At 36.0% G+C, this 26,249-nt stretch overlaps 2 protein-coding genes across 5 annotated transcripts in view; both read right to left on the reverse strand.

Annotated features, from left to right (window-relative positions):
* Positions 1–283: 283 nt before the first annotated feature.
* On the reverse strand, positions 284–2,060 carry LOC106713179 (transcription initiation factor TFIID subunit 9). Its single transcript, XM_014505896.2, has 3 exons — positions 1,525–2,060; positions 919–1,141; positions 284–514 (listed from the first exon to the last, which is right to left on the reverse strand). The coding sequence occupies exons 1-3, from the start codon at positions 1,890–1,892 to the stop codon at positions 392–394; spliced, it is 714 nt and encodes a 237-aa protein (XP_014361382.1). The 5' UTR covers positions 1,893–2,060; the 3' UTR covers positions 284–391.
* Positions 2,061–8,156: 6,096 nt separating this feature from the next.
* Positions 8,157–26,249, reverse strand: part of LOC106713114 (stress-activated protein kinase JNK) — a 78,112-nt gene continuing 60,019 nt past the window's right edge. For 2 of the 4 annotated variants that reach the window (XM_045681158.1, XM_045681159.1), the window contains exons 4-13: positions 17,009–17,204; positions 16,456–16,617; positions 13,121–13,250; positions 12,386–12,583; positions 11,452–11,586; positions 10,800–10,929; positions 10,124–10,281; positions 9,387–9,512; positions 8,603–8,764; positions 8,157–8,237 (exon numbers count right to left, since the gene is read on the reverse strand). In XM_045681158.1, coding sequence (XP_045537114.1) covers positions 8,603–8,764; positions 9,387–9,512; positions 10,124–10,281; positions 10,800–10,929; positions 11,452–11,586; positions 12,386–12,583; positions 13,121–13,250; positions 16,456–16,604 — 1,188 coding nt within the window. In that variant the 5' untranslated portion in view covers positions 16,605–16,617; positions 17,009–17,204 and the 3' untranslated portion in view covers positions 8,157–8,237. Of the gene's footprint in view, positions 8,238–8,602; positions 8,765–9,386; positions 9,513–10,123; positions 10,282–10,799; positions 10,930–11,451; positions 11,587–12,385; positions 12,584–13,120; positions 13,251–14,876; positions 15,011–16,455; positions 16,618–17,008; positions 17,205–26,249 lie in introns of those variants that run through there. The other 2 variants (XM_045681160.1, XM_045681161.1) reach the window with 2 other exon arrangements.

A 26,249-nucleotide genomic window follows, 5' to 3' on the forward strand; every position in this document is an offset into this window, starting at 1 on the left:
AGTATATTTTTATTAGCCTTTTTATTCTATGATTAAAAGAAATACATAAAAAACTATATTCTTGTTATCAACAAAATTATTGCTTATTAATTAATTAAGAAACGGCTTAAATCACGCGTGATCGTCCGGTGACAGCACCGACTAGTTTTGGACCCATCAGGGGTCCATACAGGGCGAGTGTTTGCCACTTGCCAGTGCGGGACACGACGCGACCGCGAAGTCCTCGGAATAAACACACGCCCTGAAGATGGGTCCGAAACTAGTCGGTGCCGTCACCGGACGATCACACGTGAGTTAAGCCGTTTCTTAATTAATTAATTATGATGTCTTACGAAAGTTTAAACAATTTAATTATTGCTTATACTCAAACTTAGTTTACTAGAAGCCTACTTCACATATCGTAATCATCATCATCTCTCTTGCGTTTTTGTGCGCCAGGTTCATCGATTTCCATTTTGAGAGGACCTTGTGAAGAGGGTCCAGCTGTCACACGTACTGCGGGCTTTGCAACAACCTAAATAAAAAACAATTTCTTATTACAAATGCAGTCATATACGTTTCAGGTATACAAATGTATGCAGTTGTACCTGAAATTTGGGTTAAATCTCTGAAAACAAGATAAAAAATGTGGTCCCTTGGACTCCTTTGTCTTATCCAGGTTTGATTGTACATATTGAGGGTTACTACAAGATCCTTATCAGTTTTGGTATGAAGTTAACTAAATAATATGAGGATAATTCACTACAGTAATTTGGAATAGGATAAAAATACGGAAAATTAACTTTTTAAGTGTCATGAATTATGTTAATCACCATATACATATAAATATATATATTACACATAAAATGAAAAGCATTTTTTACATATTAATTGGACAGAATATTAACAAAAATATGATAGCAAAAAAAATGTACAAACCTTGCTTCCTGAAGTGAATTTCAGTAATGGTTTTGGTACTACATTGGCTTTAGAAGATGAAACATTAACTATAGCCCCTGATGGTCTCTTGACAACCACATTTTGCTGTGATGAGAGAGGTTTCGGTGTGGTCATAGTTTTGACAACAGGAGTGGGTGGTGGTTTAGTGATAGATTTCTTTGTTGGAACTTTTAATCTGTAGTTACATGCTGTCAAGCAGTACCTGAAATTTGTAATAAAAAAATATCATCATCAGCTCACTATACATCCCCACCAAGGGGCATGGAGCCTCCCCAAATTAGGGGTGACTAGGCCATAGTTAAGCACGCTGGCCCAGTGCGGGTTGATTGACTTCACACATATCTTTAAATATAATATAATATTATAGTTGTTTAGCTAAATTAATTATTTATCTAGTTAATTAGTTATCTAGTGTCTCCTATGAACTACTAACTTTGTTGAAAAGACAGATTACTATCAATTCCAAAAAATCAAAAGTCAAAATAGTTGTAACTACTACAAGATCTCATAGCTTTTTACTGAATAGGCATGTTCGAAGTTGAAAGGTTTATAAGCTTAATTAAAATGTGTATACAGATAACTTACCGATCAGGTGGTAATCGAAGTCCACAATGTGGCTTTATTAATGGCAATGGATTAACATTTTTCGTCCTCGCGAGTTCTAGTAACACTTCCCGCGGTGGAGCACTCGTGAAGCTTTTGTCCAGTTGCAGCTGAACGGCCAACCTGACGTCGTCCAGGTCGATCGTCTTCTTCTTGGAGTGATTAGCAAATGCTCGCGCATCTTCCAATATACAAGTCACGTAACGAAAAATAAACTCTAGAAGCTGGTTAACTACTCGAGGCTCGTAATCTGTGATACCAACCTCTTTCATGATAGACATTATCACTTGAGCATCTTTAGGTATGTGTTTTGTTTGGGTAGTCAACTTTCCCTTTTCTTTTTCAGACATCTTGATTTTTAATTTAATGTGTAAATTTTAGTTTCAATTAACTCGTCGACGGAAACTTTTGGACCAAAAGCAGTTGGTATATTTTCATTTAAAACAATCCCACATTACAAAAATGTTTTGACGCTATTTATTTGCATTTTTGGTTGGATTAATTTGACATTAACAGTTCAAAGCATGTGTCAAAATGACGGTCAAAGAGTGACTTGTTTTCATTGTTCGGCAGATACAAATAAAAATGTCACTCTCATAATATAAGTTAAAAAAAGAACTTTATTAAACTCCTATATTTTTTCCTCTTGTGGGATTATAGTTTTTTATCCTTAAATCCCTCTAGATTGTTATTTCTATTATTATTTGTGAATGGATTTCTACAAATAGTAGTAGCATGCGGTAAATCGCATAGTGGCAAATTGGAGCATTTTCTTTGTTACTAGACCATTGACCAGATTGTAATGGAACAATTGATAGGATTCTGAGCTCGGACAATGATTTCTGCCTCGTTTTTCAGGCTCAATCGATTTTTAAGGAACAAGGTATCGTTTAGACATGGATAACTAAACTAAAATTTATAACCTGCACATCAGCTCACGGCTTATATGTGTGAAGCAGATCAATGAACCGGCTCGCAGCTCGGCTCAATTTGTATTTGCACAATTACGATTTGCGTTTCGAACTGCTAGTCACCAGGCAGCTCGCTTATATAAGCTCAACTTTTGAACTGGTTCAGAGCTGACTATTCATTGCGATATAGGTTTCTCTCATTAAACTTACAGTGAAATAATCCTATGATCTTTAGTGTTATAGGGCTAGAGTGAATTACTATTGTTAAGTGTTAATTGTTTAAATGTAGTGAATTCGTCGTCTGCTGGGCTGCTGAAGAGCAGGTTGACGAGCTGCACAATTGGCTATCTTTTACATTATAATACACAGTGAAATATAGAGAAATAAAAACAGCGTATATAATAACCATTTTGATTTATTCAGTTAAAATATGAAATAACTTATGATTACAGTAAAAATAAGTTGTTTTTTTTGATAGTCGTCAAGTGTCAACTTCTTACGAATACGTCTACAAGCCGCCTGCGCCGCGAGCACGAGCGCACGCGCACGCCCTTTCACTAAAATACGCTCTAACGAGTACATTATTGTAATTTGTATTAGGTACATTAACATATCAATGGACAATTTGGACGTACAGTTTGTGAATCTCTTTTATATATATATTTACTATCGCAAAGTGCCCTATAGACGATGTATCTTCACTTTCGTTCCATTTAGCCTATTTATTATATTTACAAGTCACTACTTACGGCTTACTTTTAAAAATTTTATTAATTATTGTATACTCTTGAAAGCTTTTCTTTCCCGTATGCGCTACGTCAACTAGAGTAGTAGACTTTACGTAGGCTTAAATAAATTTAACAATTCATATTCATTTTTATTTTCACACAGTTAAACAGCGTATTAACACCAGAGATTGTGCAACCTTATGTCTGGTTTACATCATGCCAGTATAAAACAGTAACGCTGACTTAGAATGGACTGTTTACATTTTGCTAGTTGTATGCCAGCACTGATTTTGAACTCTACTGTCATACTGTACTGGTATGTCAATCAGGCATTAACCTTCCAGTACTGAAAAACATGTATCACGTCTTTGTTGACAATATGTTTTGTGTTGTGATAGTCATTAGTAAATGTTTATAAAGTAATTTAGTATCTATGTCACCTACATATACTCTACTGCTCTGTACAATCGCTAATAACTACATTGAACTGGGAAATCGAGAATCGAACCTACGTAATGGAACAAAAGTCAAGTAACAATGGATATGGGCGTAGCCGGGTTAAGGGAATTTACTCCCACACTTTAAACTATGTAATATGTACTATTTGTCTATTAGACATAAAATTATGAAAAAAGTATTTAAAAGAAAAAAATAATTATTAAAATATTGCACTTTTATATGAAGTTGTAAAATTGATACTTTCATAGCAAATATCGTAAAAATTAAACAGAAATAAAAGATAATAATTTTTTATTTGATTTTGACAAAAAAAATTAAAAATTACATAAAAATTAAAAAAAATCATTTAACAATAAAATAAAATAAGAACATAATATATTTTTAATTTAAAAACGATTGTAACTTCCATTTATTCCCAACTAAGCCCACTGCTGTGAGCGGCCGAGTTTGTTTGTACGTAACCATATTATTTCACACTAGGGTAGAACAATAGAACAGTAGTACTTGCAAAGTTCGAATACTTACTGACACTAACTTGGAACTTACAAAAACTTCCCATATGTCACAGCTCTATATATTTTGTAAATTCTAGCCAATCGAGTGTTACATTGACTAAATGTTCAGTACAGTTTTGATAGCAAGTGTTTAAGCATTAGCAGTACTGTAATGTTACATTAATTTACCCTAGTGTGAAACTATAATTTTAACATGTCCCCGTTATTACAAGATGTCGGCCGCTCGTGTGAGTGAGACAGAATGTATAATTGCTTGAGAATGTTTCGGCATCCCGCTCTAACTTGTGCGGAGGAGTCACGTGAATGTACTGTAGTACTAATATAACTATACACATCAAAAAAGTCTAAGCAACACATATAAATTTCAATTTTACAATGTGTTTTCGGATTAAATCCTTAGTATTTTCGTACTTTTATTATTTATTAATGCTTTTTTGATATTAAACAACAATTGTTTTTTTTTATTTACTTTTTAATAATCTTAATTACCAATAAATACGAGTTAGGAATGTTTGTACGTAGTACAAAGTAAGGTGCCCTAATCAACTAAACTTAAAGTAAAATTTAATGGTTGTACAAAAATTGCATAAATTAATACAAAGTGTGGTCTCCTCTGTTATGGAGATCTTGCCGGCACTGATTATTCATAGAATCGATGAGACTGTTAATGTGATCCTACGGTAATTGCTCCCAATGAAATTTTAGTAAGTCCATCAGTTGTTGGGTTGTTGTCACTCCATCCAAGTCATTTAAAACACGTCTCTGGAGCATGTCCCGTGCATGCTCGATGGGGTTGAGGTCTGGCGATTGTGCAGGCCAAGGCAATACCAGGAAGTTTTCCCTTGCCAAGTACTCCCGTGTGTGCAAAGCTGTATGCGAACGCGCATTGTCATGCATCAAGGTGAAATCGAAGCCAAGCGCTTGTGCGAATGGACGGACATAAGGTCTTAGAACATCCTCAACGTAATTTACAGCGTTCATGTTACCATTTACAAAAACGAGCTCTGTTTTTCGGTTCTTCATAATACCCGCCCATACCATAACTGTTAAGTCGTTGTATGGATCCACTTCCTGAAGCCACCTCAGTCTTTCAGTATTTCCAGGACAACGGTACACTCTTACCCTTCTAGTATCAGACTAGAACCCAAATCGAGACTCATCGCAAAATAAAATTTTATCCCATTGTTTCCGGGTCCATATAATGTGTTGCCTAAACCATTCATTTCGACGAGCGCGATTCCCGTGACGTATCGGTAGGCACCTAATTGGCCGTCGTGCTCGTAGGCCATACTCATGCAATCGATTTCACACAGTTTGGCAGCTAACAACAACACTACTTGAATTTTGTAGCCTCAAACCTATCTCTCGGGCGGTTAACATCGGCTGGCGTCTTTCAGTCAGTTGTATGTATCGATCTTGCCGTGTTGTTGTACACCTTCCTCGACCTGGGTGCTGCTCAGCAGGATCTCCCGTGTTAGTTTAACGCTGATGAACACGGCAAATAACGCTTCTGTTGATACCAAAATACCGAGATACCTGAGATTGAGTTCTTCCTGCTTGCAACATCCCTACAGCTCTCTGCATTTCATCTGCGTTCAAATGACGTCGCTCCATAACGTAAAAAATGTCTCAAAATTCAAATTTGTTCAAAACTTTTTTAATTATTGTTTGAATCTTAAAATTGATACCGAATACTAAATTTTAACAAGCAAAGAAAACGCTGTAAAATTCGAACAAATGCATTCGCTTTTGAATTTGTGAAAAAAAAAACAAATGATACTCGATTTTTTTTTCACAACCAGCCAGTATGTCCTATAGATCAAAAAAGTTTACATAAGTATTACCTACTTAGTAAAAAAATGATAAAATAATTGATTAATAACTTGAAATAGTATGTGTTGCTTAGACTTTTTTGATGTGTGTATATCACCTACTGAGGTTTCAAACAGTGACCTACTTGTAGCCTCGCGCGTTTTACATCTGAACAGAATTATTTATTATTACCTAATATCTCAAAATTTGTATTTTAAAATAAACTAACACAAAACATTCCATATTTGATTCCAAAGATTGCTTTTATTTTTATTATTTAATTAACAAAAATAATAACCGGAGATAACTTTAGAAATAGGGAAAGTTTAGAGAGTTTTTACTCAAATTCAAATTGTTTAAATTTAAAATTTGCTATTAATTTTAAACTTATCGTTGGTTTCCGAGACCAATATTTATCTATATAAAAGAAAGTCGTGTTAGTTACACTATTTATAACTCAAGAACGGCTGAATCGATTTGACTGAAAATGGTGGGCAGGTAGCTTAGAACCAGGAAACAGACATAGGATAATTTTTAACCCGTTTTCTATTTTTAATTCCGCGCGGACAGAGTCGCGGGTAAAAGCTAGTCTCTAAATAAAACATATCTTTGGAAAAACAGAGATAATAATGTTTTAAACGTAGATATTAAATCTTAGAAACCCACTATTAATGAAGTTAAACGCAAATTACCATTATGACTGCCATAATGCATATAAAAATTTGTAATTTTTTTTTTAAGACGATAGACAACAAAATTACACATTAACTTCGATTTCGATTACGATTTTTCATCTAAAAACTTTTTTTTTTTTTTTAGATTTCTGAGATTAGGATTTATATAAAAGATGAATTCCGTCTGTATGTCGCGCGAGGACAATCTACGGGAACTACTTAAGAAATGTACTTTATAATATCTACTTTAGTAATACAATATCAACAACATAACTAGTTCCTACTTGTACCGTACACTATCATACATACATACATACAGACACACGTGTCGTATGTTACAAACATGTACCGACTCTCTCTCAGTGACGCACAAACAGACAGACAGATATATATATATATATAAACAAACATTGCAACTTATATGTAAAACTTCACCGACTCGATTGTAAGAGGTTTTTTTGGGAAACCATATATCTATGGAAAAAGGCATAGAGAATGTAGGGGGATTTACATTAATCACGTGTGTCTATGTGGTGGGGGGTATTATTATTTTATTCTTTAAATTTACGTCATCGGTTATAAAATACATGTGATATTTCACCCCCTCGCGATGTTTTGTGATTTTGTTAAACCCCCTCCCCCTTTGAGTGTCATGTAGACAGCGGTAAAATAACCGAGCTAGTTTACCTAAAGGCCTGTACACATTCACAAACCCACTGACAAAATACAATGTTTATATTTTACTAAATGATTGCACGTTACAACAGAATAAGGGTGCGTTTACATTGAAGAAAAGACTCGTCCCTGAAAATTCGGTAATTTCAAAATACATGTTATTGTCGACAAATAACACAATCTTTTTTCCACTCTTTCTTTTCACTTCTTAAAACTTCATTCTCCTTCGTTCTCTCTTCAATGTGACCGCGCCCTAAGCTTAAAATTACAGTAGCCGAGCTCACTCACATAGCATGTGACGTCACACCACACGTGACGTCACACTACACGTGACGTTACACTGCACGTGACGTCACACGCACTGTCTCTAAAATACACTATAAAAACATTTTAAATACGAAAAGTCCAGTCCGCGAGCAAAGAAAAGGCACTCCGCGTCTAAACCGCTGCAAACACACAGACAGACACACACACACTTTTATATGCTGACAGTTTGTATCCGATTTAACATACGCTGGATGTTTTCTAGCGCCGTATTTAGAACGGAGCCCACTTTACTTTGAACATTTCTTGAATTTCTCGATCACTTTTCCCATCGCAAAGCCCCGAATGAGACATCACGTAACGAGAACTTAACCTACATATATATATAAGAAACAGGAAGTGAGTAGAGTTGAGGAGAGTGCAGCCCGACCGACCGCCGAGCGAGCGCCAAGCTGTTGGCCACGCCCCCCACACGTGTTGGCCACGCCCCCACACGTGTTGGCCACGCCCCCCACACGTGTTGGCCACGCCCCGAGTAATGTTGGCCACGCTCCCGAAGCGCGTTGGCTGCGCCCCCGAGACGCGTTGGCCACGCCCCCGACACGTGGTGGCCACGCCCCGAGCACTTTACAACTCGGCGGTCAGCTCGGCTGATACCTGCAACAAGTTTTTTATTTAATTTTATATATCATAAATTGGCAAACGAAGCGACCGCCACCCAAAGACATCCGCAATTACAGATTCGTTCCCTACCTTCAATCAACAGAGAAGGGGACGTACAGAAAGAGGATACATCACCTTTCTATGCGTCCCATCTTTCACTAAATCCACTTCCCATTCTCACCCTTTCCTTAGAAGGGTGGGAAGGGTAAGAAGACTAAAATTAGGCCTTTGGCACCACACTTATCAGACTGTACTTTAAATTGCTTCCACTTGACGTCTGTCTTCTGTGTGGTTGTGGTATTTCACCGATCAAGGCAAATTCTTGCACTCAACAAATATTGTGGGAGTGGGGGGTGTACCTATGTGGTGAGGGCGGGCTGGGCGTGGTCTGGGGGCGGCGGGTGCGCGGGCGCGGGGGGCGGGGCGGCGTACTCCACCACCTCCTGGTAGATGAGCTGCTTCCATTGCTCCACCGTGTGCTCGCGCTCGTCCACAGAGTGGTCGTACGACGCCGGCGCCGGCTGCAACAACAGACATACCATCAGCATCATCATCATCATCATCAGCTCACTACACGTCCCCAACAAGGGGCTCGGAACCTACCCTAAGTTAGGGGTAGTTGCAGTTTATTCCCTCTACAATATATATTTAAAGGTTATAAAATACGTAATTGAATAACAATTTTCATAAAACATATTATAATATCGCTGTGTGGGGGATGTGTGGGGGGATGTGGGGGATGTGTGGGGGATGTGCGGGATGTGTGGGGGATGTGTGAGGGATATGGGGGATGTGTGAGGGATATGGGGGATGTGTGAGGGATATGGGGGATGTGTGGGGGATGTGTGAGGGATGTGTGGGATGTGTGGGGGATGTGTGAGGGATATGGGGGATGTGTGAGGGATATGGGGGATGTGTGGGATGTGTGGGGGATGTGTGAGGGATATGGGGGATGTGTGGGATGTGTGGGGGATGTGTGAGGGATATGGGGGATGTGTGGGATGTGTGGGGGATGTGTGAGGGATATGGGGGATGTGTGAGGGATATGGGGGATGTGTGGGATGTGTGGGGGATGTGTGAGGGATATGGGGGATGTGTGAGGGATATGGGGGATGTGTGGGGGATGTGGGGGTGTTCACGTACCGCATTGACCTCGCCCTCGTCGTACCATACGTTGATGTATGGATGGAGCAGCGCCTCGTCCACAGAGATGCGACGCTCGGGGTCGATCACCAACATACGAGACAGCAAGTCACGCGCCTGCGACGCCTGCACAACACAACACACTGTGTCTAAATACATTCTACATACATATTTACATGCCCGGTTTACATTATTCCATTTGCAATTCAGCCCTAATTTCAATCGCTGGACTGGAATAATGTCAACCGGGCATTATATCATTATGTTCTAAATATAAATTTAGTCAATATATCGAAGTTATCTTCAAGTTGTTTGTGTCGATGTCGTTACGTTGGTATTATATCAGTATTCTTTGTAGGGATTTTTGATCAGTATTTTTGATGTGAAACATCTATAGGATCACTTGTAAACCGAATTGTTGGCGTGGCGACGCTTGCCGTGGCGACGGGTCGCCACGCTGTACTAAGGCATACATATGTATACATATATATTATTATTATTATCATTATCATCATTATCACTATCATCATCATCATTATTATTATTTATTTAATTATAATATTTTATGCATATTACTTGTACATACACGATGTTTCCCATCTGCCAGGCGTCCCATGACGGCTCACAAGTTTTTGTGTGTTACTGAGTGGTGTGTTTGTGTCATTCAGTGAGTGGTGTTTGTGTCGGTCAGTGAGTGGTGTTTGTGTCAGTCGGTGAGTGGTGTTTGTGTCAGTCACCTTGAGGCGGTTGTGCTCGTTGGAGTCGCTGGGGAAGAGTATGTCGGGGAAGAGCCGCTCGAAGCTGTATCCGGCATAGCGCGGCCTGTTCTCTACGTAGTTGCGTACAGTGGGCTGGAGCCGCGCCATGAACGCCGCCGAGGGCGTGCCCAGTTGCTCTGTCATACATATATTTTAACATTTGTAGACGACCACAAGAATAACATCTGGTGCACAGACGTTCGGGTTCAAGTGGAAGTAATTTTTCGTAATTTTTTTATGAATATGGTGCAGGTTGTTTTAATTACACCTTTCCAAGCATTTTCTTATAAGTGGAAAGGATGGAAGGAGAAGATTTGATGAAGGAAGGGACGCATAGGAACGAGTATATCCAATTTCTGTGCGTTCCCTCCTCTGTCGATTAAAGGTAGGTAACACATCTGAAATTGCAGATGTTTGTGCGTAGCAGTCGCATCGCTAATTCAGTGAATTCAAATGGAATAAAATCTGAAGAAGTCTGAAGGACTTTCAAGGTTCCAAAAAAATCTAATATTACCTACCTTTATTTAACTCTATAGCATTAAATAACGTATTACATAAAAAAAAAAATGAAATCTCGTAATGGTCACCATGTACTGTATTCAAACACTGAGAGTTGAAGAAGTCTTGTGGAAGTTACAGTGAGAAGAAGACATACCAATGATCTTGTTCCACTGGTCGATGTGATCAGTGCCGGGGAAGAGAACTCCGCCGCGGATCATCTCTCCCATGATGCAGCCCACAGACCAGATGTCCACATTCTCTGTGTACCCCATGCCCAGGATCACCTGACACACATCAACACTTTATATATAATATCACATTTTCAAAAAAAAGTCTCTGTATTTTTTTCATTTCGTCTAGCTATAAAAACTATTGTTTTTAAATATAGGCCATTTTAATAAATCATATTTGTGATGTGAGCTGTTTAAAAACATCGATTAAAGTTGATAAAAGTGAATGAATCGATTTGGATTTCAAATATATGTGAATCGAATTTAGTTGTTATGAAAAATCTATGTTTTTCGTTCGATTTTTTTAATAACATCCTTAATGTTTAAATAGAAAGAGAGTTCAATGACGTAACATTGTAACAACCTGTAATTTAAATGATTACCTACAATAAAATGTAATCGAAACTTGGTAAAAATTAAGCAATAGTATAATTCTATTTAAAAAAAAATCATAACCGCCTTTACAAGGTTACGTTATTGCATTTTGATGAAGTGTCAAATGTCGTCTGTAAAAATGGCCCACCTAAAAACATAATTAAAATGAAATTTAAACATTTGGTAAAGCAGATAGTATACCTCTGGAGCGCGGTAGTATCTGGTGACAACGTATGGTGTCATCATGAAGGTGGTGCCAGCAGTACGAGCCAGACCGAAGTCCAGGATCTTCAGAGTGCAGTCACTCTTCACCACAATGTTCGACGGCTTCAAGTCCTGCAACAAAATATAATTCAATAAATATCTTGTGGCATTCGATGTGAACTAACAGTGTCATCTTGACATCATATTTTGACCAATCAGCGAGCGATATTTGAACAGTTTAATGTTGCCATTTTAATAATTAACGAAATATCTTAAAAATATCACGCATTGTTATATGTAGATTAATTTGCTTATGTATTTGAATGTATCAATTTAAATAATAAAAAATCACTACGAGAACTCAAGTCATAAGTTATAAATCTATTGCTCGGAGATGTCCACAAGATTTTCGGTAGAAGTTAGGAAATTTTTGCTCACTGGTAACCCTTAAAACTTTTATGCCCCCTGTCAATGTCAAACAACTGTAATAACATAGTAGAACTATAGTCTTAATCTCTATATATAAAAGAAAGTCGTGTTAGTTACACTATTTATAACTCAAGAGCGGCTGAATCGATTTGACTGAAAATTGGTGGGCAGGTAGCTTAGAACCAGGAAACGGACGTAGGATAATTTTTACCCCGTTTTCTATTTTTTATTCCGCGCGGACGGAGTCGCGGGTAAAAGCTATTATTGATATATATTGGACTTACAGTCTTTAACATTTACCAGAAGAAATACTTCACAATTAGTAAAAAAACTTTATTTTTATAATTTTGGTCACACAATGAATACAAGATACTAGAAACAAAAGTACTGGTAAAGTATTGTAGGTTTGAAATAATAACGTAAAACCCCTAGATTATGACGTCATAGCTCTTAAAGCAAAAAGAGGTAGGTAGTGTTAGTGTAAACAAATGTAATTTCGTACCCTGTGTATGATGCCTGCGAGATGGAGATGTTTGATGCCGCAGAGCATCTGGTAGAGCAGGTAGCTCATGCGCTCGTGGTCCAGATCCATCTGGATGACTTGACACAGGTTGGCGTCCATCAGCTCCATCACCAGGTACACATCCTGGAATTCCTCCAAGCTGCGCTGAGGCGTGAACGCATTCAGCAGACCGATGATCTGCGGACATATACATTTACACAGATGAATATTGTCTTAAAATAAATTGTTCAGAACTACAATAATTTAAGTTACTTTAAAATCTATATATATAAAAGAAAGTCGTGTTAGTTACACTATTTATAACTCAAGAACGGCTGAATCGATTTGACTGAAAATTGGTGGGCAGATAACTTAGAACCAGGAAACGGACATAGGATAATTTTTACCCTGTTTTCTATTTTTTTAACCGCGCGGACGGAGTCGCGGGTAAAAGCTAGTATTTAATAAAAATTTTCAGAGATGTCATAAAAAAAACTGTACAAAACGAGAATACAAAAGTAAACTTTCGTCTCTCTCATCCATCTTACAAATAACAGATATGGAAATATATTATTTAGATATTTCAATTAAGACACTAACTGTGGCTTTCTGAGACCAAAGTCCCCCGTTTAAAGCATATTATTATCTCTGTTTTGTCAAAGATAATGACAGAGATGACGATGTATTTTATACAGATATTTAGGTCTGAGAAAACAAACGGTAAAACACACTTACATTCTTATGATTGACAAGTTTCATAAGCTTGAATTCTCTATACGCGCGCTTCGCGTGCGTCACATTCTGGAATGGACGCGACAGCTTCTTGATGGCCACGTTCTGCTGTGTCACAGTGTCGTATGCAGCGCTGCAACGACAAGTGACAGCTTCATGACATGTCACCAAACATACACATACAACTGATTTACTACAGTTGCAATTGTTTTGAAACATATTGCCTTTGCTTTTTTAAATGAGACAGATGAAAAAAGAATTTTGTCAGAACAAAACCACAGTTGCAAAATTTAAATCATGTACGCGCAATTCCGATATTGGCGTTATTAAATGTCTCATTTATTAATTGAAAAAAAAAAATATCAATATTTTGTATATTTTGAAAATTATAAAGGCAATTATATTTAGTCAACTTTTTTTTCTCGTTTCTATAAAGCCTAGACAAGTTTAAATGATGCACAATATTTCATATAATTCAAAAAGTACATAAATATAACAATATTTTTTTAGAAATGAACACATCAAGTAAGCATATTTTAAAATTTAAACAATCATTAAAAGTAACTAATATACATAATAGTTTTTGAACGTAGTACGATGTTTTTTTAAAAACGTCAAAATCCGTTACACGCATAGAATCATGCAAATTCATAACAAAAAAAAACACATTTATAAAAAGTTAAGTAATAATGAAATTTTAATGATCAGAGTGTAAAAAATAAATTTAATAAAATAACAAAGATTAATTTTAATCACATATTAGTTGTTACAATGAAAAAAATACAAAATATTACAATAGTTAGGCAAAATATTAAATGGCGAAGAGCATTTAAAATCGAGTTATTTTTTTTAATAGTTTTGATATAATTTATTCCAACTTATGATATATTTTTTTTTAAATTTATTCAAAAACGAACTAATAATATTGAATATCCTTATAGAAAATTTTCACAGGAATTAAAAAAAAAACATTTTCCGGCAGACTATTGTTTATCAAAAAACTTTGGTCCTTGATTTGGAATAAACTATAGACATTTCTCATTAAGTTAAACACATTGTTAACACATAAATACTGGTCAAACCTATTTTCTCATAGTATCCGAGATACGAGATACGTAAATATAAGAAACATTTTCCGAGTCTGAGTAATCCGATTCGCTGTTTTTTTTCTTTTTTTTTTTTTTATTCTAAGTTTGTCCAATTAACAGCCTATTTAAAAACTAAATCAAATAAAGAAAATTTACACTGACAATTTTTTTTACCTAAAATGAAATATTTGACCTGATTCAATAACATCTAAATTCTGTACACATATTACTGATTTCAGATTAATCTTTAGGATCACAAGTCTTTTACAACACTAAAAAAGATAATTTTGTAACATTTTTCAGAGCCAGATACACGAAATCGCGACAGATTTAATTTTTTCAATATTAAAACCTGAATATTCGTTTAAGCGAACATTAAGAATCCATAATTGAATTGAAAGATACTGAAGAGAGTTAGAGATCACACGAAAGACAAAATGTTAACCGGTGAAGATGTGAAGCGGGTGATTTTAGTCCAAACACCAAAGCGTATTGATACGTGACAGTGTTCACATAAAAGGGAGTATGTCACTAGATGTTATGTGACAAACATAAGAATTTTTGGGATTTATAATTTCGTCTCGGGATAAAGATGAGGAAAAGGAAGAGGAGGGAAGAAGAGGAAGTGGTGAGTGTAAGCGTGAAGCAGCCCTCGTGGCGGAAGGTCTTACCACACCGTGCCCTGCGCGCCGGCGCCGCGCCGCACGAGCTCGCTGTACCGCGTGGGCACAGTGAACACCGTGTCACCGAAACTCACAGAGTAAAACTGAACCATCTCTACTCGTATAACAATACCCGGCATCAGCTATAAACAAAACATATTATATTGGCGGTGCTAAGTGCGTGCTGTGTTGTGCCGATTACCTCATTGTCTATAATTTCTAATTTAAATTTTTTCGATTTAAACTTTCGTTACTATCTGAATCTGAAAACAATTTTATCCAAAATACTATTTCTGAAGTGGAGAGATTTCCTTTTTGTCATCAAAAGTTTTAGCAAATAGCAAGTAGAAAAGATAAAGTTCAGTTTAAAGTCGAAGTACATAAAGATGGTGATACAAATTCCTAGGTAAAGTACAGAGAACTTAATATTCAAAGAGAGAACAGATTGTTTACTATTTATATTTTGTAACTTCTCTTAAGAATATGATAAAGTAATTGTAAGTTGCGTAATGACCAGTGCAAGTGAGCATGCTGGAAATGATCGCATGTGGATAATGAAAGACATAGAAGTGCTTGAGGAAAACTAAAAAAAAAGTAACCACATAGTAATAAAAAAAGAATAATACAATACAGAATAATAGAATAGAAATTTCATTGTTAGTAAAATAGATGAGTTTTTAAAATAGTACAGGTAACCTAAATATTTTTTTGCTAATATTACGCAAGTAGTCTCATTTCTACTGTTCTAAAATAAAATACAGATTAAAAAAAAACTTTTACATTTCAACAAAAAGCATCGACAAAAAAAGTAGAAAATAAAATTAGAATTATTTGTAAAGATTCAACCTAAGAATTTCAGACGGCAAATGAAGGGTTATTTAGATATTTTCGATAGGTATATTTCGATACAAAAATTGTATGTAGTAGTATTGTATGTAGTGAAATTTAATTTATACACGGCTTAAAAAACTTTGAGGCTTATTAACAATAGCACAAACAACTCACAAGATTAAAGTCTGAAAAAGTTAGCCAACAAATTATAACAAAAGAGTTACGAGAACAACTTGAAACTAAAAGATTATTATTATTAAAGCTCACTGAAATGCTCAAAAGTTTTTAAAAGACTTAATTCTAATGCACTTTATTGCATTTTTAACAAAACTTTTCCCTTAAAGTATGACTATTTAAATCTTGGTATTTAAGTCAGTTTTGTGAAATTACTTGCTCTTAGAAAGTTTAGATCTGTCTACAGTAGATACCTTATTGAAATCATATCTCATAGTTATTTTTATCTCGTTAGCGTCAATATTTCTTACAGAATTAGCAACTAATGTAAAATAATTTTCAACTGTAGGAAAGACTTAACTATCCTAAAAATAATTATAGTTCAAATATAATACACCGAAATGCAAGCGAACGAAAACTCTGCTAAAAAATCATTGCAATTGAAATGTGGGTTATAGTAGCCCTCCTGACTTAATATCCGAAATATAACACCGCGCATTGTAGCAATACATTGCTACTTAGATAAGATCATATCTTATTGGTAGATTATCTTGTGTAGCAGTGTATATGTGGCAATGCTCACCATACGATCCCTTGCGCGCCGGAGCCGATGGGCTTGAGGTTCTGGTAGCGCTTGAGGATGGTAAAGCGCGTGTCGCCCACCTCGACGGTGTAGAAGTGCGGGTGTCGCGGCGGGGCCGACATGGCGGTCGCTGGCGCCGCGTGGGGCATCAACCACCCCTACCTGACGACACAACACACGTATCATCTATTGGAGTACACAATATGATCAAATACCGTGAGTTTTCGCTGCCAAAACAAGACTTTACTTGGAATAATCCTTTTACTTAATGTACATTGTAACAAAATATGCCTGTAAAGTTTAGACCTTTGTTAAATTCAACATTTCATGTTACAAAGGAACTATTGCAAATTTTGAAACCGCTTGGTTACATGATATTGTTGTTTAGAGAAATATGTGTACCAGTAGGCTACCTTTAGTTACTAAGAAAACTGTCAAATCAGCAGATAAGCCAACACAACATGTTTTGACTTATCTGAACACTCTCTATATGCCCCCAACATGTCTTCTATGGACCTAGAGAAATCCTCCAGGATTCGGTAGTGTGACTTACTTTACAAAGTTATCTGCGTAGAAGGAGTGCAAGCAGTCCATATATCGGGGCAGATTTGCGGTTGTCTCGCAGTGCGGTAGATTGCGGAACCTGTGTAGTGCAGTGCAGACGCTGGCACAGACAGTCGGGCAGGTGGGCAGGTGGGCAGGCGGGCAAACTTTAGAACTAGTGGAAGACTTCAATATGCTGATTTTGTCTGTAACAATATGAAAAATTCATATAATTTGTTTTAACATTCATATGCCTGTAACTATAATAACCTTGGACAGAAAGTTAACAAATTTTGAATAATTGTGTGGTGTTTTAATAAGTTGGTTTAAAAAAATAATATCCATTATTAATAATAGATTGCAAATGGTATCTTATTAATACTGACTAAAACAAAATCTCACAATCTTATCTTACTACTCGTAATCTTACTACTATTGATAGTATCTTATCTTTTATGTTGGTATAAGGTTATTGTTTTTTGGTTTAATGTTTTTTAATAAAAAACTTTTCTTTCTTTCTATCTTTCTTAATTCTTACATAGATTATAAATGCGAAAGTTTAGATGGATGAATGTTTCTTTGAAGGTATCTCCGGAATGGCTTAACAGATCTTGAAGAAATTTTGCACAGATGTAGAACATAGCCTGGGAGAACACATAGGCTATTTAGTAAGTTTTTTAATTCCGCACAGACGAAGTTGCGGGCGACAGCTAGTATCAAATAAAAACCACCTACTGTTATTATCTAAAATATTACCATACGTTTGCGTTAACAGCTTGGCTTGCTGGCGCTTTAATTAAAACAATTTAGTCTTTACTATCTAAGACATAAAATTCAAAACACATTGCGTTATATTCTAAAATATGAAACACTTCTTGTGAACTCGTAGAAATATGGCTATAAAGTTTGATGTTTATTTCCATTAAGGTAAGTTTGAATTGGATAAACATAATCAGGGCGTGCTGATGGTTCACTTAGACACGGTGTTAGGCGTTGAATCTCTTCACGTTAATTCGAGTTCACGGTAAAATTGCTCATTTACATTTTCAAGTATCCGCTCGCCTCTGACGCCGTTTACTTAATAATGTAATGAGATGAAATTTATACTTGCTTCCATCTCAAATGTAATACCAAAATATATATATATTTTTTACCTTAAAAGTTTTCCTTATGGTAATACTTTCCCCTTAAATCCATTAACACCCTTTTACGAGTTTTGTAAAGAAACTCGTGACTATTAAGAAATGACACATAGCATTTTAGTAGTATCCTACGGCGAACTTAAGGATAATCTGAAATTAAATCGGCTGAACTAAACTTAACAATTTGATAAATCATCTGTACCGTATATAATCATCACAATACAAGCTTAGTCTAGTGTGAGGTTTATAGGAAACAGCAATTTTAGAAGTAAGTAACCTTTGTCAGTAAAATCTTTTCATTTCATTTTAACAGTGGTAGATCCCGCAACAACAATATTTGTTGGGTGCACGAATTGGCCGGGTCGACCGGTGCAATACCACGACCACACAGAAGACAGACGTGAAGTGGAAGTAATTCCGCGTTTCGTCTGATGAGTGTGGTTCCGGAGCCCTAATTTTTGTCCTCTTTCCCTTCCCATTCTTTTCTTTATAGGAAAGGATGGGAAGGGGAAGTGGATTTGGCGGAAGAGGGGACGCATAGGAAGGAGAAATATCCTCTTTCCGTGCGTCCCCTTCACCGTTAGTTAAAGGTAGGCAACGCATTTGCATTTGCGGATGTCTATGGGCAACGGTCGTCTCGCTATTGCGGCGAATCCAGGTGGCCGTTTGCTCGTTTGCCACCTTATAATAATAAAAAAAAAAACAGTACACAAGTAAAGTACAAGACCGATGATAATGTTATTTTTAAGCTTAGATAAAATGTATAAACGAATATAAAACGAAGCAAGGGCTCAAACAAATCGATACGCTGTATACAAATATGACGGAATTTCAAATGAACGTAGACACGCTCCTATTCAAGATTGATACCAAACTCTATTTATAACCACAAACCGACCCAGTATTCAAACATTGTTGAAATCCTTTACATTCCGCATACAACAACTTAACAGTTTTAAGATATTATATTTAATCTTACAATTCCAGATAAAAACATTTTTTCCAGTACAAAGAATCTTTTAAACGGAAAATCTTTGCAGCGAAAACATTTATTTTCGTAGAAACTACTATTTTTGTTTCCAAGCGAGATATCTCAGAGCATGCAACATCGAGCAAGTGGGCCGAGTGCAGAGAGCAAGCGACGCGACGTCGTCACTTCACGGACCAAGATGTCGTGTGCCTGTTATACTGTGTAGGGTGACCATGTAGTAAATAAGAAATAGAAGTATGTATTGTTAACAATTTGAAGTATGCTTTTATTTTAAGAGTAATGAGATAAAATAATCGACCGTAGAATAGCGAACCAAGCTTTCGTAACCATTTTCGTATGAATTTTAGGTTTCTGGTCTAATATGAGTATGTCGTATATTGAAATGGATTAGGATTAATGCCTTAAAAGACATTCGTTGATTTTTATTGTGTATTAATAATTAACAATTGGAGTATAAAATTTTGATGTCAATATTTTATTTTCGTAACAGATTATTTTATACTGTAAAATATAATAATACGAAATCTTACAATTTTCAGATTGCAGGCAGCTTACAAAACAAATAAATTCGAGAATAACTTTGTATATTTACTCAATCTTTATACAAAAATAATAAGATCCTACCAAAGTAAACGCGTTAAAATCCTGCCCTAAACATAGTTACTTTACAGTCTGTAAAAGTTGAGGGAAACTTTACCAGTAAAAATAAAGTAGCTACATAACTAGCGTAGCTTTCCTTTACACGAGAGAAATCCGACAGATAATTAAATATTAAAGTAAGAAAAGTTTATACTTATCAAGAGTTTCACTTAACTCTGAGAACATATTTATTTTTATACCATTAACTTTATACTTATAACACTAATGCCTTTACTACAAATTAGTTTACAACTTAATTTTGCTTTTAACTACAAAATATTTTTGTATGTATTGAATTTCATTGTTGCGATTTCTTATAAGATAAATTGATTTATTATACAAACACTAACATCTATCTATATTTACTGCTTTAATACAAATGCGTTAAAATAAATAAAATTCAAGGTGTTATCGAAATAAAATTAAGTGTGAAGATTATCCTACATTTTATAATTTTTTATGGTCAATGTACATCTTCCGTAAAATTAGGTCTGAGTGTCCGTCATAATGAAAAACGTTCTCCGGAGTTGAGCGACGTATCTTTGAAAGACAAACTTAGAACAAACTAGTTCCTTTGACAACTTGACCTGGACCGTGCTTGCATAATAACTTACGCGACACATCAAGCCATTAAAGCATAATTAACTTAATTTTAGCAAAGAGGAAACTTTGCATCTAAACATAAATTCACACTGGTGTAATTTTAGTCGAGACCTTACGGCAAATAGTGTCTAGATTAATATAATGTAGTGGAATTTTAGGTAAACAAGTTAAAATAGAAATAGACTAGGAAGTGAGAAGCAACTTTAAAGTAATTAAAATGTAAATACAGGATGATTGCTCTTGGGGAAGTCACATATGTATGAAATTCAACAACGCCACCTGGTTCTTGGATCAAGTATCTCGTTATGAATGCAAATTAGAAAACAGCTCGCAACATGACCTACTAACATTTCAGTTAAATATGAAAGCTTATGACAACATTCATCCACTTCAAGATATATGTCATTAATGGTCTATTCTACACCAAGCTTAACCTCCTTTTCTACTAACACGAATACCTGCGCGATAGTTGCCACGTGCGATTGCAATTTTTAACGATATCTCCACTGTCGTAGCACCTGTACCATTATAATGTATCCAACCCCCTCATTTTCTTTAAAGAGAACGGAGATAAAAATATTACTCTTTTACTACTACGACAGACATTCATGGAAAATGAGTCACGGCTGCGCCAGTGATAATCAATATACATTGCTCATTGAAATAGTAATAGCATGGCTAGTCGTGCTAGTGGAAAGATGGTCTTATTTATAGCTATGACGTCACCTGGGAGGGTGTTAATGCGTTGCGGTGGACTGCTGTAGTGGAGAGAAGCATGTCAAGTGCGGGGAGTAATTGGAGCGAGAGGGACCTCTTTGACTGGTTGTCGAGTATCTTACGGGCTGAGCACGTTTTTGCAATGATATTCAAATTACCTTCATTAATGCATGCTGACCTGAAATAATTTTTGATGTAGAAAAATTTATATATGAATGAAGTTCTCATCGAGTTGATATACTCGTAGCATTAATATTTCTCACAAACTTAGTGTCTAGTATAAAAGAAAAAGCTTAAAGTTGTGCGAGAATGCCGACTGCCGGCTCCGCACGTTGCGTAAGAAGATTTAGTGGAACTTTTAGATCCATAAATGTAAAGAAAAGCTTCTGTGCCGACTTAAGGCAAGAATTCTTGGGAAAACGGGTGCTTGAGACATATTTTTAAATGACTCAGGGACGTTTTATTGCACAGGTATTTTGTCTTATTCTCAAATAAAACTATGTATTTCTTAGTCTAAAAACTATGTTAAATTAACACGGTATTTATTCGAAACATGTCTTACTAAGCCTGGCAATATAATATTGCGTTGTTAAAATCGAGGTCGTTACGCGAACTCCCATAAACTTGTAAGCGAAATTCATCAGTACTACAGTATATAGGTATTCTGACGTAACTGTTCGGCAACCCGCCAGAACAACGGCCCGCGAAAAATTACCAATTTGTTACAACCCTGATGTTTTCGCTTCAGTCGTTCCAGCTCCCGGTGGTGCTCGTCTGCATGCACCTTGTGCTAACTGTTTAAGGTTCAAATTGCTTTGCTACGGTACACCCCGTACTTTGTCTATTACCAAGGATCCGTACGAAATGCGCCCCAGAGACGAGGCTCAAATCAGAACAAATGTGCGGTCTATTTATACAGGGAGATGAAATATTTTTCGTCAAGTCTCATTACAACCTTATCCTTGAATAAAAAGTCGGACTCAGTTCAAAACATCCAGAATAGTGTTATTCATAATATGAATATTTACTTTTTTCATCATCATCATCATCATCATGATCTCCCTGGCCTTTTCCCACTCACGTGGGGTCGGCACACAAGGTTATAAAACCTTAAAGTTTTGGCTTTAGTTTTTACGGCCGGCCGCCTGCCTGTCGCCAACCCTACTTGGGAGGAATTTGTTAAAATTAAATATAATATAAAATGAATACAAATTAAAGCAAAAATAAAAATAAGTAAGAAAACATTATAAATAGAAAAACTTTAGTCCTTGTCGCTGTAGTTACTGATCCCCGTATACTTCAGTGGTACTGTTATTCTTTACTTTTTTCATGTTTATAAAAAAAAACTGGGCTGTGACCTGCCATGTAGTTTTTGAACCACAGCCCAACGGTTCAAGATTATGTAAGCTAACCTTTTGAACCGGTTCAGGGGCGATCTACACATGGCTACTATCAACGAGAGCCGATATCCCTGGGGAACAAGTTTGAATACGAGGCGCATGTCGTCAACTGTCACCGCAAACTTTAGCTAAACTACGACAGAGCGTCGCCTGGGAAATGTATCCTGGATAAATGCAACTCCTTTACTATTTCTAGTCACAGTCAAACTTATTGACTGCTTTTTAGAATAAGGAAACTATCTATAGACAAGATTTATTCATGATTTTTTTTTCAATTTAGTGGAAATACATCGACTACAAGATAACCATTTTCGAGACAGGAATTTTTAAATGATTTTATATATTCTCAGTTCTAGATAAATAAATGGCAAATATTATAATTATTGAAGATTCAAATCTAAATTATCATCTTCTTAAATTAAAAAAAAAAAACTATATTATGACTCCTTTATAAAAGAGCTTACTTTCCAAAGTATCGATAATAAAAGAAAAAGTTTTTACTGATCTTTCCCTCAGTTACACCAGTAAATTGATTAATGTAGTACGGGTGAATATAAATTAAAAAAGGTAATAAATTGTCACGTCCCCAACCGTGCCTGCAATGGGTTCGGACGTTTGATATCGGGTATAATACCTTGTTCTATTTTCAGTTTTTTATAGCATTATATTCTACAATGTTTTATGCTAAAGCTACTCTAAAATTCAATCTTATAAAGATATTTAGTTTTGAGCTCTAAAAAGTATACTAGAAATGGGAGATTTTCGTGATAATAAACATTTTCATTTAAAGAGAAGAATGTCGACGAGGGCAACAATGAAAAAAAGGGAAGTTGCTTTTTAATCTTCTTACGTTTTATTGGAAGTAATCGATTTTTCCCATCCGAACATTAAATTAGAATAAATACGATTTATTTGGGCCACGGAAGAACCAGAGAAAGCAAGAATTGTCAGTAAACTTACCTAGCAATAAAAATCATCTGCATATTTTAAACGCTTGCTAAATATAGATGACAGGCGCTTGTCGCAGTTCAATTCCCTGTGCAGCCACTAACATATTCCGGTAGCTACAGTAGGGAGGTTCATGCGTAAACTTTGTCTACGAACTACGAACTGTAGCAAAGTAGGCTAGCGCGCGCTCGGGGAAATTAGCGCGAGTGTACAGTGTTATTGTTATTTGCCTAGTTTACCTACCTATATGTCCTCATGAATATATAATTTAGAACCTAAATTAAACTTTTCTGAAAACATAATTAGTTCAAATTCAAATTCAAATTCATTTATTACATATTTTTACAAAAATCATACAATTTTCACAAAAATATATACCATGCAGAAACACATAGATTTATCATAAGTCAACCACACAAAAATTCCTCTACGCTATAGATACCACTTCCAAGCAATAAATTATACAATCCCCGTTTAAATTTTCTGGCATTTAACATCTTCAGGTCATTTGGTACCTTGTTATAAATTTGTATACACATAAACAAACAGCTATTAGTATATTTAGTAAGTCTAGGATTATCTTGTAGTACTAATCTAAAATGGTCACGCCGGTTGCGAACAGTAAATAATTCTTTATGCTTCCGTACAAACATACATATCTCATAAATATAAAGTGCTGGCAGTGGTAGTAAACCTAGGTTTTTGAACGCGGGTCGGCACGAATCTTGTGGGTGCAGACCACACATCGCTCTAATACATTTTTTTTGTGCTACAAATGCTCTATTTCGATCAGTGCTGTTTCCCCACATTATTAATCCATACCGCAATATTGACGCAACATATGCATGATAACACATGAGAGCTGTTTTTATGTTTGTTATATTTTTTATTTGTTTTAGCGCATAAACGAACTTATTCATTTTTATAGCTACATCATTAACGTGTAACTTCCAATTTATATCTTCATCTATGGTTACTCCTAATAATTTTGTATGCGTAACTGCTTTTACTTTTGGTATATTTAGTTTAAAATTATGTTTATTGTTATTACTTTTATTAAATTGTATATATACAGATTTACTAAGATTAATTTTTAGATTATTATTGTCAAGCCATTTTATTAAATTATCTATTGTCATATTTATATTAGTCTCGTGGTCCTTTATTGTGTCGTGTTTTTTATTAGAAGTTACTATAATTGAAATGTCATCGGCAAACAATACACATTTGTGATTAGTAATATTTATAATGTCATTTATATATTAGGTCCTTACATATGAAATTGGCGTTTTTCGTACTGGCCACTTTAATCACGAATTTCTCCTCTTTGGTAAGGAATTCCAAATTCAAATTTGTACAGCTATAGACTCATGTATTTGTGGTTCGATGACCGTCATTCATTTGTTTTTTTCTTCTGTTTTTTTCTGTTTGCGTCACTCATTTTACAAAATGGAAAACTTAAAATATCGCATTATTTACGAGTACGAGTTCCGCCGTGGCACTAGTGCTGCGGAAACGACTCGAAGGGTGAATGATGTGTATGGCGGTCGTGTTGCAAAAGAAAACACAGTTCGTTTTTGGTTCCAACGTTTTCGTTCTGGAAATTTCGATCTGCAGAACAAGCCCCGTGGACGGCCTGAGACTCAAGTTGATAATGAAGAGTTGAAGGCTATTGTGGAAGCGGATCCATCGCAAACCACGTCCGAGTTAGCTGCAGGCTGCGATGTTAGTGATAAAACTGTTTTAATTCACTTGAAGCAAATTGGGAAGATTAAAAAGCTTGAAAGATGGGTACCTCACGAATTGACTGAAGCAAACCGGCAAACGCGCGTCGACTGTTGCGTTACATTACTAAACCGGCACAATAATGAAGGTATTTTAAACCGAATCATTACCTGTGATGAAAAGTGGGTTCTTTACGATAATCGGAAGCGCTCAGCGCAATGGTTGGATCCTGGCCAGCCAGCCAAATCCTGCCCCAAGCGAAAATTAACCCCAAAAAAGTTACTTGTAAGCGTTTGGTGGACTAGTGCCGGTATTGTTCATTACAGTTTTCTCAAATCTGGCCAGACTGTTACGGCTGATGTCTATTGTCAGCAATTGCAAACCATGATGGAAAAGCTAGCGGCTAAACAACCTAGGCTGGTCAATCGCTCCACGCCACTGCTGCTTCACGACAACGCTAGACCACACACTGCGCAACAGACGGCTACTAAATTAGAAGAGCTTCAATTGGAAAGTCTAAGACATCCTCCGTACTCCCCGGACCTTGCTCCAACAGATTACCATTTTTTTCGAAATTTGGATAACTTCTTGCAAGGGAAAAAATTCAACTCCGATGGGGCAGTCCAAATCGCCTTCAAAGATTTTATTGATTCCCGTCCGACTGGTTTTTTTAGTAAAGGAATCAATGAACTACCTATGAGATGGCAAAAGTGCATAGAAAATAATGGTTCATACTTTGATTAATTAAATATATTATATTAAAAAATATTCGACTTTTTGTTCCTCCCATACAAAACGCCAATTTCATATGTAAGGACCTAATATAAAAGAAACAAAATAGGGCCAAGTACACTTCCCTGTGGGACGCCACATTTATTATGTCTATATCTAGATGAGTACGGTACAAGGTCCCTGTTTCCATTTATTTTCGTGATAATAACTTTTTGTTGCCTATTGCTAAGATAAGAGGATATCCACTGGAGAGGGGGTCCTCTAACACCAACTTTTTCTAATTTTTGTAGTAAAAAATCATGTGACACTAGGTCAAACGCTTTAGATAAGTCAACAAATAAGCATGTAGTCAAA

This window comes from Papilio machaon, chromosome 15 (genome assembly GCF_912999745.1).
Source record: "Papilio machaon chromosome 15, ilPapMach1.1, whole genome shotgun sequence".
NCBI lineage: Eukaryota > Metazoa > Arthropoda > Insecta > Lepidoptera > Papilionidae > Papilio > Papilio machaon.

Excerpts from the sequence above, each read along its gene's own strand:
- LOC106713179 (XM_014505896.2), bottom strand. The coding sequence starts at position 1,892 with ATGTCTGAAAAAGAAAAGGGAAAGTTGACTACCCAAACAAAACACATA. Across the intron at positions 1,142-1,524 it reads CTTCGATTACCACCTGATCG|GTACTGCTTGACAGCATGTA; the intron begins GTAAGTTATCTG and ends TACAAATTTCAG. Across the intron at positions 515-918 it reads AATTCACTTCAGGAAGCAAG|GTTGTTGCAAAGCCCGCAGT; the intron begins GTTTGTACATTT and ends TTTTTTATTTAG.